This window comes from Atractosteus spatula, chromosome 23 (genome assembly GCF_055471065.1).
Source record: "Atractosteus spatula isolate fAtrSpa1 chromosome 23, fAtrSpa1.hap1, whole genome shotgun sequence".
NCBI classification, from domain to species: Eukaryota; Metazoa; Chordata; class Actinopteri; order Semionotiformes; family Lepisosteidae; genus Atractosteus; species Atractosteus spatula.
In genome coordinates, this window is record NC_142728.1 from 17583224 (window position 1) to 17596066 (window position 12843).

Genomic DNA, 12843 nt, shown 5'->3' on the forward strand with positions numbered 1-12843 from the left:
ACAGGAAACGGCTCGGGTCAGCTTTCTCGTACCATTTATTGATCAGTTACTTTCTGATTGGTTACAACAAAGTACAAGTAGATATGAGCACATACTGCAGATGATTGCTGGCAGGCTGGTGAGCCGAGACTGCGGTTCACCGAACTGGTTCTGATCCCAGAGCTGGAACCCGGACTGTCGCTGCACAGCAGCTGTAGCCTTGCGAGGCGCTTATCGGATCACACGTGTGGAGCAAAGAACACGTCGCCTGCTCATTCCTGCCCACACTGATTCACTTGCAGCAGTGTACTTTGTACTTTTCAATGTCCTGTTTCTTGTGTGCTGGACTACATACAAGAGCCAGCAGCTGCTGAACTGTGCAGTGGGAATCCGGATTCCTTCTCTGTATTGCCCCCAGAACTGGTACAATCCACACCTGGGTAACGCACATCAGATTGAGGCTTTTGGTACAATAAAAATTAACGGCACAAGGCAATTAAAAAAAAATTAAAAATAAAGTGACACATGAATCTTAAGTTCATCTGCACAATATGACAGACACCTTGCCTGCTGGTCCTCTAGAGTTAAGCCTGGAGAGTGTTGCTCAAACCCCAGACTTGCAGGCTCTCCTGCCTGACAGGCCAGAGCAGAGTATAAGGCTAAAGGGTTAACAGCTCCAGCCTCAGCACTTCCCTCTGATGCCTTTAGAATCAGCTGCCTGTCTCTGGGGCAGCTGCAGTTAACAGCTTGATTTTGAAACTCCTGGACTGAGTGTCCTCTGAGGCTGAAAGTTTGAATCTGCAGAGACAGAGTGTAGCTCTGTTGACACTAACTAGTGACCCAGAATGCCAGAACCGTCTGCCCCCTGCTAGTCCAAACGTCTCGGCGAGTCTGGTCTCCCTGGGAGCAACACAACTCACTCATCCTAGATTGTTCCAGAGAAGTGGATTGTCGCCACAGCAAGGCTGTTTTGGGTTTAAATTTAAATTAGGCCACAGTGCAGTAACGTTTGGAGGGACGGCAACTCTGATTAATATAGGTTACTTCATGTACTGCAGTTAATATGCTTCTGCAGCCCAGTGGCCATGGAGGGGTTCAGAGTCAGTTCCTGATGGAGACGTTGGCAGGCACTCTGTGCTACAGTAAAAGTTCATGTAACTAGAAACTCACCCTGGAGTAGCTCAGGCTGCTCAGGCTTGGGTTGGGAGTCTGACTGGCTACCGTGCAGCCTGAGCTGTTCTGCACCTGCTGGCTTGCTGAGTGTGAAGTGTTAAAAGGAAACGAGAACACTTAGGAGTAACGCAGAACACTCCTGTTGCTAAGCAGCGCAGGCTGCTGTGGGCTTCAGGCTAAGGCACAATGCTAGTCGAGGGAGCCTGGTTCAGCTGCGTCATGGCTGCTGATTTGCTGGTGACCCGGTGAAACCAGCTGTATCAGCCCAGCTGGGGGTTGGAGCTCATGGTGGGCTGTGGGGGAGGGATTCAGAAATGTGTGGAGGGACGCTGCCAGGTGAGGTGATCTGTACGCTCGCAGGACCAGTAAGGTGGGGCTGTCTGCTGAGTCACAGCTCTCCCCACGCTGGCAGCTACAGCAGATCAGATTGGACCTGACTGGGCTCCTGCTGGGAGGACACCCACAGGAGGCGGTACTGACCGCCAAGTGGCCCACAGAGCTCCAGTTTCACAGGCACGGCTGTCGGTAGAGGTTCTCCATTGTCACCAGCTGCTTTGTGTTCTCACTATCTTGTCCTGAATTCAGGAAACTCCAGTTCCTGAATACATAATCATATAATAACTTAATTTCAAACTTAATACCCGGTGAAAGTATTCAAATTGCCTAATGAATTGAATAATGGCTCAGCAAAGTCTTTTAAGTATTGAAGAGGAATGAAACCCAGGAGACCGCTTCCCTTTGAGTTGCCAGGACCCCGACTGCAGCCGCATCAAGAGAGACAACCGTTAAGGAGGGTGGCGACAACATGACTCTCCCACCTCTGGACATCAGAGAAGGGAGGGCAGAGGTCACAGGGTCAGCGGGTCTCGGCAAAGGCTGGCTTTGAGGTGGACGTCCAGTCAGGAGTTGGCTCAGGGCTTAGGGGTCAGTTAGTGACAGTGCTCAGTAATGTCCACCACCACAGCCTTCTTCCAGCTGAACAGGAAGTACCCGGTTCCGGCCCCTGCCGCCACAGCAATGCACAGGAAGCCATTGTAGGTCATGAAGATCAGCATGAGAAAGTAGCTGACCACCACCTGGATCACATGCAGCACCGTCTGGAGCAGGTGGGGCATGCTGAACATCCGCTGCCTACAGACAGATACTGCGTTACAGAGACGGACACTGACACACAATGCACTCAGAACTGAGACTGACAGCATTGAGCATGTAAATAGTACAGAGAAGTAACATTTCTATAAGGAGCTTCTGGGATCTTTGACATCGTGTCATTAATATCAGTGCCCATCTCCATGAGTCCCCATCTCTCAGTGCATCGTGCCCCTCACTCACCCCACGGTCTTGTGCGTCTCCATCAGGACGGTGCCATTGGGCCCAGGGACTGGCATGGAATTGTAGCGAACGCTGACCTGGCTCCGCCGCAGCAGGAACTCCCGTCCGATCTTCAGCCCCTCATAGAACACAGCCAGCAGGAACACAGCAATACACGCTCCCACCATCTCTGCACCGACAGTTCACACAATAAGGACTCTGAGCCCCAAAACCGCACGACAAAAATGAGGAAGTGCAGTCAAACTCCTCTGACACGCCCACTTTCTAGCCACTCGTCTCTGAACACAAAGTGGCTTGGAACTGACTGGAGGACAGAGACTTTCCTCCCCAACAGCACTGCAAGTTGCAGGAGTCCAGAGTGTAGCTCTGTCTCCAGCTGCCCAGTGAGCCCGGGCTGACTGATCACAACCCTGCCCTCGGCGGGGATCAGCCACCTGTGTGTAGCCGCCTAGGGAACCTGATCACTGTCAGCTACTGCTCAGGCTCGAACCCGGGATGTCAGGGTCACAGAGCCAACAGAATCATAGGCAACCGGTAGACAATCATTCAAAGATCCAGGGACAGACAGATGCTCAGGCAGTGTGTAACAGAAAAATGGAGAGACTGACCTCCTGGACTGTTGATGACAAGACCAGCGAACAGCAGCTCCACATTCTTATAGCCCATATAAAAAGTCATTTGCTAGGAAGAGAGAGGAAGAGAGCTGAGCAAATTAAATTTTGACAATTAGAATAAAACGTACTGTAGTATATTGTGTAAACTGTTCTAAAAGGTAAAAATGTTCACACTACTTTAGTGACAAACTTATACTCACCATTGACATCCCATGCTCCATATCACCATGGTTATGGTCACCATGGGAACCAGTGGTTGACGGTGCCATGGTGCCGTGGTTGTGGTGCTCATGTGACATATTCATGCTTCTGTGGGGGGGGATGGGACAGAAAGATTGATCAGTCATCAGCAGACACTAAGAACACTGTGCTGAAACTGGTTCTGTAAATCTAATGAGGAGTTTTAATCCAGTGTCCTGGCTGTAATGCCATTCCGAGCTTCTGCTATCCAGAGATAAAGAGACAGAGATACTGAAGTGATTTAAAACTTCCTGGCCGGTATCAAGAATGAGTGATTGTTTGCTAATAAAACCAGACAAATCAGGCCAATAGAACAGGCTACCTGGCCAGAGCAGCCCTGGGGGCAAGGTGCCTGCCTGCGTGTTCAGCTGTAATGGCGTCTCAGCCCCAGTAACTCAATCAAGGTGCACAGCTGCTGCTCTCAGCTCCCTGATCAGATTCCCAGCACCCCTCGGGCCAGGCAGTTTGATTGGAACGATGCTAATTGAAATGAAAATGCAACTAAATTGATTAGCTTGCTTGTAAATACGCTGTTCACTCTGGCAGGTACAGAACAACCTCTAGGCTGGACATCAGGGAACAGTCTGAGCAGAGAAAGGGATGAAGGATAGAGAGACAGCTGCAGAAAGAACTGGGGTTGGAAATTCCTTAAGGACAGACAAGGATGAGTCAAACAAGAGCTCCCTCTCATTTTTATATTTCTCAGTTCCAGGACAGCCAACTACATTCAGACATTCCTTTCCAGCTTTATTAGCAAACTGCCTGCGACAGTCACAGCAAGGTCACGAGCAGATGCTGTGGATATAAAGTGTCACTTTATGGCTGCACTGTATTGGATTTTATATTGCAAAAGTGGTAGGTCTGGCTGAGCTACATTCTCAAATGTTCCTGGAAATCAAACAAAGGCTGAATTGAAGAAGGGATTAAAGGACAAACTATCAATAACACTTAATCACACTTTTTTTTCCCCCAAAACATGTCTTCAAATCCTTGAAAGAAAAACTCTCTTCAGAGTGACACTGCCCACATGAAGCTGATTTTGAACTCCTGGACGCTGGGCAGTTGAACTCGAGCAGGCAGCACATGTAGGAGCTATGAGAGCTGGTTCCAGGCTGGGAAGATGAATGCAAGCACCTCTCGGCAGTGAGGGGAGAGCTGACAGCTGGGCCTGTGCAGAGCTCTGCAGGGTGTCCAGAGTCCAGATGCTGATGGCTCTCTGAAATCGGGCTGATTAGCATCTCAACAACCACTGTGACCTGATATAGGTCAACAAGTACATGTTGACTCATGTAAATAAAGAAAACAAATACACCAGTGCAAACACAAGCTTACTCTCACACACAAATACATTACTAACAAACAGACACAAACATAATGCACTGATATATACAGTCATGCACTGAAATTGTCAGAAAGAAATGCACACTCATAGGCACACACGCACTCTATGCATGACCTGAACGCTCTTTTATCAGCTCCAGAGATTTTATTACAGTCATCGAGTAAGGCTGTGTTCAGATAAGTGTTTGGCAAAGTACGCTACTAGCGCAGTTCTTTACAATTGGGTTTCAACTCCAAATCTGTAATCTTTATGATTCTGCTGTAAGAGCATAGCACTCTACATTTCTACCCAGTCATATTTCTTTAGTCTTCATGCCACACTTCCTGGTCTACACATAGGAAATTACAGTATTGTCAGCTGAAGAGTGGGCTGACCAGGGAGAGTGAGCACTTAAGGCTTAGGCTCATCTTCAGAGGCCTTAAACATTCTGCTGTTAAATCAAGCTATACCCTGAGAAGGACAAACCATCGACAATTCACCTACCAGAACAGAACTCTGGCTTCTTCTAAACCCCGGGGAAACTGAGCCTCCTTAGCCACTTATCATGAATTCATCCTGCAAACTGTTCCATAAGAAGCACACAAAAATATGTACCCAGGTTCTTGTTACAGAAAGAGATGCCAGTCATTCAGTCTCTCACTCACCCAGGTTCCCGCTGTCTGTCTTCAGCCTCTGACCAGCTCTGGTAGCACTTTAGCACTTGGTGTATAGGAGTGAAGCCCCAGAGAGAATGTGTGTTAATCTGTCAACTGCTCTCTCATGTGATCTTTCTCCTGCCTCCAATTTCCTGCCTGAAACACCCCTAACCCTGCCCACAGCGGCCATGACTCCTCCTACAGCAGCTTACAATATATCTGCATCAGCTCTAGTCTCCTCTCTCTCCCTCTCATGCAAAGTCAATCTGTACTGTTATACACCCACTTTCTTGCCTTCTGCTGTCTCTCTCTTCATTTCCTCTGGTAGGGAAATCACTCCATTCCCTGTCGATGGAAGTCACCCATCGTCTGTCTGGTGTCAGAAAGTGGCCATCTGGCCACAACTACCACTTTTCCATAGCTGTAACAACCACTGTGAAGAAGTATCTTGAGTGGCTCATGACATAACTCAGGATCTACATCACCTAGTTCAGGTTAAGAGAATAGTCAGCTTCCTTATGTCTGCATGCAGGAATGTGTAGGAACATCAATGTAGATGATGCAGTTAGTACATCATAAATGTTCTCATTCAGAGAAACACAAGTCACATTTGACTTCACTGTTGACAACTTTGAGTTTTTCTGGCCCCTGCAGATCTGCGTTCCGTTAATTCATAATCTGGAATGTAATGCGTTTCACTGCAACAAGCTGACAGATCAGTTCCTCTCCAGAGCACAAGAGAGCACTCAAGAAACAGGCCCTCTGGCCATCCGGTTACTGCTTCCTGGGCTATAACTCTGCCCTTGACCCCGAGTGTGCTTTTGGTTTACAGTCAAGGCAGATGTATGAGTGTAACCCTCTTCAGCAGACCAGGAAAAGAATCAGAGTCCAGGCTAGAGAGGTGAAGCAATCACCAGGCCTTTATTTCAGTACTGAACTTAAGGCACCATACAGCAGCATGAGAGGAAGAAAAAGGTTTTCTCTCCTTTTCTTTCTCTGCCCGTTTCCTCTTTACGGCCAGATAACAGAAGTTACAATCCCACCCAACCCCCTCTTCCAGCAGCGAGATGGTTTTCCTTTCTCGCCTTTCTGTTATCAAAAACTGAATTTGTAGCTGCCTGCAGTCTACGCACTGCATGTCATTATCACAAGGACTTATTGTTAACAAAAGAAGCGCTTTAAACATAAAGAACTTTTTACAGATGCAAGGTCATTGGTGCTTTGAGTACAGGCATAACGTTATAACTGCAACAATTTTGAGATTATAATGGTGTTACATAAATGATATATATATAAAAAGTAATCCTTCAGTAGTGCAGGTGGGTGCCAGTACCTACAGCTTCTATATACCAAAAAACATTCCTCTATACAACTAGTTGCAAGTCTACTTTGTTTTCATTTTCCAGTCTGCTGCTTTTGCGTTGGACAGTGCAAATCTTCTGCAACAGCTAAGTTCACAGCTGCTGTTTGAAAGCACACCAGGTTACCTGCCCCTGCTAGCAGAATGTATTTGCAGGCCGAGAAATGACGTCTAAGTCACTGCAGCTCTGAGTGTTTGAACGCTGTACACTAAGCATTGTCTGCAAGTAACTGCTTGAAACAGTTAGATCCTGAAATTACACATCCCCGAAGGACCAATGCTGTGCTGAAAGGGGCTGGTGGGAAGTGTTTTAGGAGCTCAATGTGACGAAGAACTGAAATGCAGACAAGTCTCAGGGATCCAGCATCTACCAAACCTCAGAGAAGCACTGTGGTGCCAGTAAATTGTGACCTGGGGTAAATAACAGCTCTTAATCAAGAGCAAACTGCCTTCCCTCCCTTTGCAGCTTTCTGATCCAGTCTGCCAGAAAGGGAACACACAATACTCATTCTTGACCCCCTGCAGGGCTCAATCCTAGCTCCCTACTGCAAAGCTCCACGACAACAGCGCATTAATTAAAACACGGCTCGGAGTTTACTGACTGAACAACACAAACCTTCTGCCTGGGTGGGAGTCAGCGGCAGCTCTGACCTCAGGAGTTGCTCATTCAGAGACCCACTTCAACGGAAAGACAAAGTTTCCCCTGAAGAGCAGGACTCTGGAGACACACTCCGGGTTTCTGACTTATACAACACTCATTTCATTCCTCTATTTTCCACCAACCTAATTTCCGGTAGATTGGATTCCTGGAGATCTCTGCACCCCTAAGGTTTTCCAACCACTTCCCTAAATGCCGGAGCAAACTTGATTCTGGAGGAAAAATGCCTTGTAAATAACCCTGGATATGTGGATACAGCCAAAGAATTCAGAGAAAAACTTAAATCTGAGTATCTTTAATACGAGTAATGTTTTTATAAGAAAAAATGTACGGATGCCTACTTTTACTTCTTTTTTACAGGCTAGTGTTTCCTGTTTGTTTGGTGTTCAGTTTGTTGGAGCAGCTTGGGCACCAGCAAGACTACAGCTATGTCTCCATCTGGGACTGAACCCACAGACTACACAGCCTGGAGCACTGCCCCACACTGTGACCTGTCCACTCTGTACCCTGTACTCCTGCTCTCTGGTCATCAGTGCCCACTCTGTACCCCGTACTCCTGCTCTCTTCATCTACATGAGACAAGCCTGCCTGCAACACTGTTCAGTGCATCAGAACTCAGCACTTGCCTTGACAATTCTATTGAGCCTCTTTTTTACTTTGTTACAATGTTGCTGACCTTACTTTGATGTACAAATATAGCAATTGGCTAAATACAAAACATGAAAAGTTTCCCTTTTCAGTGCTGATATTGCTGTACCTGTACCAGACTGCCAGCAGGCGGCCATGTTTCACATAAGAAAGAAATAACTCTTGTAGAAACCTTGGCTTCATGAAAGAACAGGCTGGTCACTGTAGCTGAGCTGGAAGTACTACAGCTAACCTAAGCCAAGCTAGGAGGTAAACAGTGTAGTATTGACTTTGGCGCTAACCCTCCAGAGCAGACTGTACTTACTGCAAGTGAGAGTCAACAGGAAATTGCGCAAAAGTAAATACAAACACTGAAATACCAGAGCAGGACCTGAAGGTTATTTCTAAAAAAAACAAAACAAATTTCCAACCACAGCTTGTATGGTGTGCTGTGGGCTGGTGCTGGGGCTCTGTGTGGGCTCCCCTACTTCCCTCTGTGACCTGGGGTGTGGGTCAGAGGAGGCCAGCGTGCTGGGTGCTCAGTCTGGACTCCGAGGGCTGACAGCGCTGCCTGTACCCACTGGAGAGCAGTTTCATTCCACTCCAGCGATTCTCTTCCTAAACGGAGTGAACAATCAGCACGACTGGAGCAGTTTAATGTTCTTCAAAAGCATCGATCTGACAGTGATGTGAAGAGACGCAGAAGCGCTGATGCAATCCTGCACGGCTCTCGCCTTCAGATGGCACCGGTGTGCGGACTGCGCGTCTCCAATGGGAACCAGTAACCAGTTCATCCGCAAACGCCAGCAGACGACTGTTGTTTTTTTAAAAAGCTCAAACTCACAGAAACCCCTGAACATCCTACGTAAACTCATCATCAAAAAGCGCTCACTAACACACGCGAACATCTGCCGCTTGGCACTCGGGATCGTCATAAACAAGCGCACAAGAACAGAGGTCAAACTGCAGACAACAGACTTCCTGTCTCCCCACATCCCACACACACACACACACGGCCCGATATCGGATATACCTACCCTCGCCAGAACACCCTCCGATACTGCCTGTTTCTCCCCTCCGCTTAATCCCGCACAAAGCGAACCGGCTAAATTCTCCAGACCAGCCGACACCGTCCCAGGACCCGGACACCTCTCGCAGCAGCAAGCTGACGTAACACACAGGCTGCAAGCGATCAGCCAATCAGCACGTCCGCAGCACGGGCTTCCGGCTCTGCCACATGTACACACGCAAAGCCCCCAATGTCTTAAAAAATAGATTATTTGTCGTCCACAGGCAGAAGGGGGCTTAAATGCTTTAGATTTTAGGACATCTAATGCTATTTTTAAGATTAAATTGATACAAAACTATTTAAAAAATAAGCAAAGTATATAGCATATAATCCCCAATCAGATATTTCAAGAATTAGGGGTATAGAGTTTTTACTTAAGTGTAACTTTGACATTGGAAAAATCCCCTTGTAACTTCCTAGTTTTCATAAACAAATACTTCTAACGTGGTCACTTATGTATAAACAACTTTTCCCCTCATAGATTTACTATTTGGAACAACAGATATATAAAAGTTAGAAATAAAACCTTGTTTTTTGGGTCAAGAATGGTATAATTTGGATTAAACAATCAATGCCGATGTTGAAATATATAATTACACCGAGTTTGTTAATATATACAATATTTATATTAATTTTGATCAGTATTTCATTGTGATTAACGCGATTTCTGGGGAAATATCGGCCTTTTGGCTAAGATCAAGTGTATCTACGCTTTTCAAAAAGCCGCCTGTAGATGACCAGACCAGTCCCGAAACAAATAAGACACATGAGATGCTTCAGGCATCTTGGGTTTTGAGGAGTACAGCCTGGCTTCCCGAACACGAGCAGCAGATACGTGCTCGACCTGTAGGAGTTGAGCACGAAGAGGTTCTAAAATTTCTCCTGTAAACAAATTAGAAGTTTTGGAATGCATGAATAACATTAAGATAATATTGACGGATAGATGCGGGTATGCATTTTACAGATAACTATTCAGATCGCCTCTAAATGCCCTGCAGTATTTTTAAGTGAACGACGTTTACAGAGCTAAATTAAAAGTATGTATTTGACGCTTTTATTAGCAGACCATTCTTGCAATTAAAGGTACAATGAATTGGTTAGAACTGTAATGCGACTGTAACAATTCAGTGTTAAGTCTTGTGGGAAGTCACGAGTTTCCAGATTAGGTGTCTTTTGGCATCGAAAATAGAATACTGATTTCGTGGGTCTCATACAAGTTTAAAAGCATCATGAAGGATCAAACAAGATATTCAGAACTTAATATTTTAATACCTTCGCAGTTTTTATTCTCATGGCGCCTCACTCGATCCCTTGGGGGAGATGCATGTACTCCAACCTCTGAAACCCTTACGTTCCTGCACGTTCTTCTGGTATGTTATGCTCAAGTCCGATGAATATTTAAAGGCAAGTTAAAAGCTCCGTGAAGCTGCCCCCCCACAGACAGCACAAACGATACAACCCACCTCATTCGTTAGCGCTACGTTTGTGCCGGTTTGTGCCGTTGAAAGTAGCGTTTGTGCTGATAGGGACCCCATGTATATCGCATGTATATCGCGGGAGTGTATATCACGACTGGCGCCTTGCTTCCATGCAACTCTGGCACCGCTATCGCAACAGGTCTCATATCAGGACATGTTGTACCCAGATAGGATGTGTCGCGATGTATGGACTCCATGTCACGACATGGGGGAGGGGTATGTCATATCGCGATATAGGGCCTTTCATGTCGCGACATGGGGCGGGGCATTTTTGTCGGAGTGTGTCATATCGCGATATACGGACTCCATGTCGCTACATGGGGGCGGGGCATTTTGTCGGGTGTATGTCATATCGCGATATAGGGCCTTTTATGTCGCGACATGGGGCGGGGTATTTTTGTCGGGGTATGTCATATCGCGATATGCGAGCTTCATGTCGCGACATGGGCGCGGGGGCGTTTGTCATATCGCGATATGTGGACTCCCTGTCGCGACATGGGGGCAGGGGAGTTTTGTCGGGGTATGTCATATCGCGATATACGGACTTAATGTCGCTACAGTGGCACCATGACAGTGATGCGCCAGTCGCAATGGGTATTGCGATGTGATCGTAATGCACGCACTCCTATCGTGACATGCTATCGAAATCGTTATCGCGCTGTGGATGCCATGACATTCTTCGTCTGCTATTCAGTTTTGACCTCAGTGCGACTTCTCTTAGATGGATTAGTAAAAGGAAACCAATGGATGCGTTACTGTATATCCAGCGTGCTCATACAGTTAACCGGGGCTACAGTATTTGGACCAAGAAGAACATCCATCACCTTGTATCTACATGTTCTCGTCTCGGAACTTCCGCTGTGGCGCTTTACCCAATCAGAGTGTCGATTCTCACTCTTCACCCAATCGCGGCCCGAGCTGTTCGGGGGTTTAGCCAATCACGGGTCTGAGAGCTGTTCAAGCCAGCAGCGCCAGGTGGATCGGCTTGTTTACTGTCAATGAGAATCTATTTTTAAAATGCTTTACTTATTTGCAAAATAACTACATCGGCTTATTTTTTTACGTCTTTATTGATTCACAATGTCCCGTACTCTTCGAAATACATTTTTTATTTGCAATATAACTGTCTCCGCTGCTTTCTGTAACGAATACATGGTATTTGAACAATTTTAATCGTACATTTAAGGTAGGGGAAACACCTTCTGCTTTGTACTTCAAAAATGAATAGAAATGTAAAGTCTATGATCATTATATTATTATGCTCGTGCTTTCAATGTTGTTTTTAATTGTTAAATTATATCGATCTTGAAACTAATACCTAAAAATGTGAATATGGGCTCTCGTGTTGTACCAGCGGCAATTTGGAAACTGGTGTCTCTTCACCAATGAAAGGAATACACAAGCAATACATTTTCGAGAACATGGTTAAAAATTAAAAGAAAACACCTAACCCGATGAACTGTTGTGACATCTGCTGTACTTCACAAACTGATCATCGTGCTTCAGCTACGATTACCAGCTGATGCAGATGCCAGTATCATTAGTAACTCCTGTGCACTAGTACTGCCTACAGCCTTTCCACCGGCTCTTAAAGAGAAGAAGCAGACTCTGGGTTTTTATAGTACCCAGTTACCAGCTCATTCCATCTGCAACAGCTTTTCTACGCAAAATAAAAGCATCGTGAAGCCTGATTTGATGAGGTTAATTGATTTTTGGAGACCTGTATCTGTGTGAATGTTTCTGTTTAACACTTTACAGCATTCTCATCTGCATATTTTCATTTAAAAGCTGTCAAGACTTTTGTGTTGGTAGGGTAGTTTAGGCAGACAATCACTAATAGTAGCGATGCACTACTTTTGTTCTGATTTTCGACAATAGTGGATTCTTACATTTCAGTGGATTACAGATAATAAACCTGTTTTACATGTTTTCCTATTTGTATAGGAAAACAGGGGACCTCTGACAGCACAATCATATCTCCAGAGTTCATCGCTGGCTTCTCTTACAAGTGAATCTTCCAGTATCCATAATAGCGCAGGAACAGGTGTTTTTAGTTTTTAAACATCACAAAATCGGCCAATAGAAAACACAGTACAGATATGTGCATGCTCAGAGTGGTGCAGTACCACAGGAGATCTGACAAGTCTGGCCTTTCCTAACAATCAATGTTCCGATATTAAAGTACACAGGTCTATATAGCAAATACTACATCAGCAGCAAAATACATTTTAAAAGACTTGGAGAACATTTAAGGGAGGGCAAAAAATAAAATAAAATGTCTTTTCTGGCAGATGACATTTAATGTAGCAAAGTGAATATCAAAAACATAAACTACA

At 45.8% G+C, this 12843-nt stretch overlaps 1 protein-coding gene across 2 annotated transcripts; it reads right to left on the reverse strand.

Moving 5' to 3' along the window:
- Positions 1-20: 20 nt before the first annotated feature.
- On the reverse strand, positions 21-9143 carry slc31a1 (solute carrier family 31 member 1). 2 transcript variants are annotated; one of them, XM_088940436.1, is made up of 5 exons: positions 8998-9143; positions 3299-3407; positions 3093-3165; positions 2485-2653; positions 21-2283 (listed from the first exon to the last, which is right to left on the reverse strand). In XM_088940436.1, exons 2-5 carry the CDS (start codon positions 3401-3403, stop codon positions 2082-2084), a joined length of 549 nt encoding a protein of 182 aa, XP_088796562.1. In that variant the 5' UTR covers positions 3404-3407; positions 8998-9143; the 3' UTR covers positions 21-2081. The 2 variants fall into 2 exon arrangements, with proteins under 2 accessions (XP_088796562.1, XP_088796563.1); XM_088940437.1 differs by lacking the exon at positions 8998-9143 and adding an exon at positions 5325-5449.
- Between the last annotated feature and the right edge of the window lie 3700 nt (positions 9144-12843).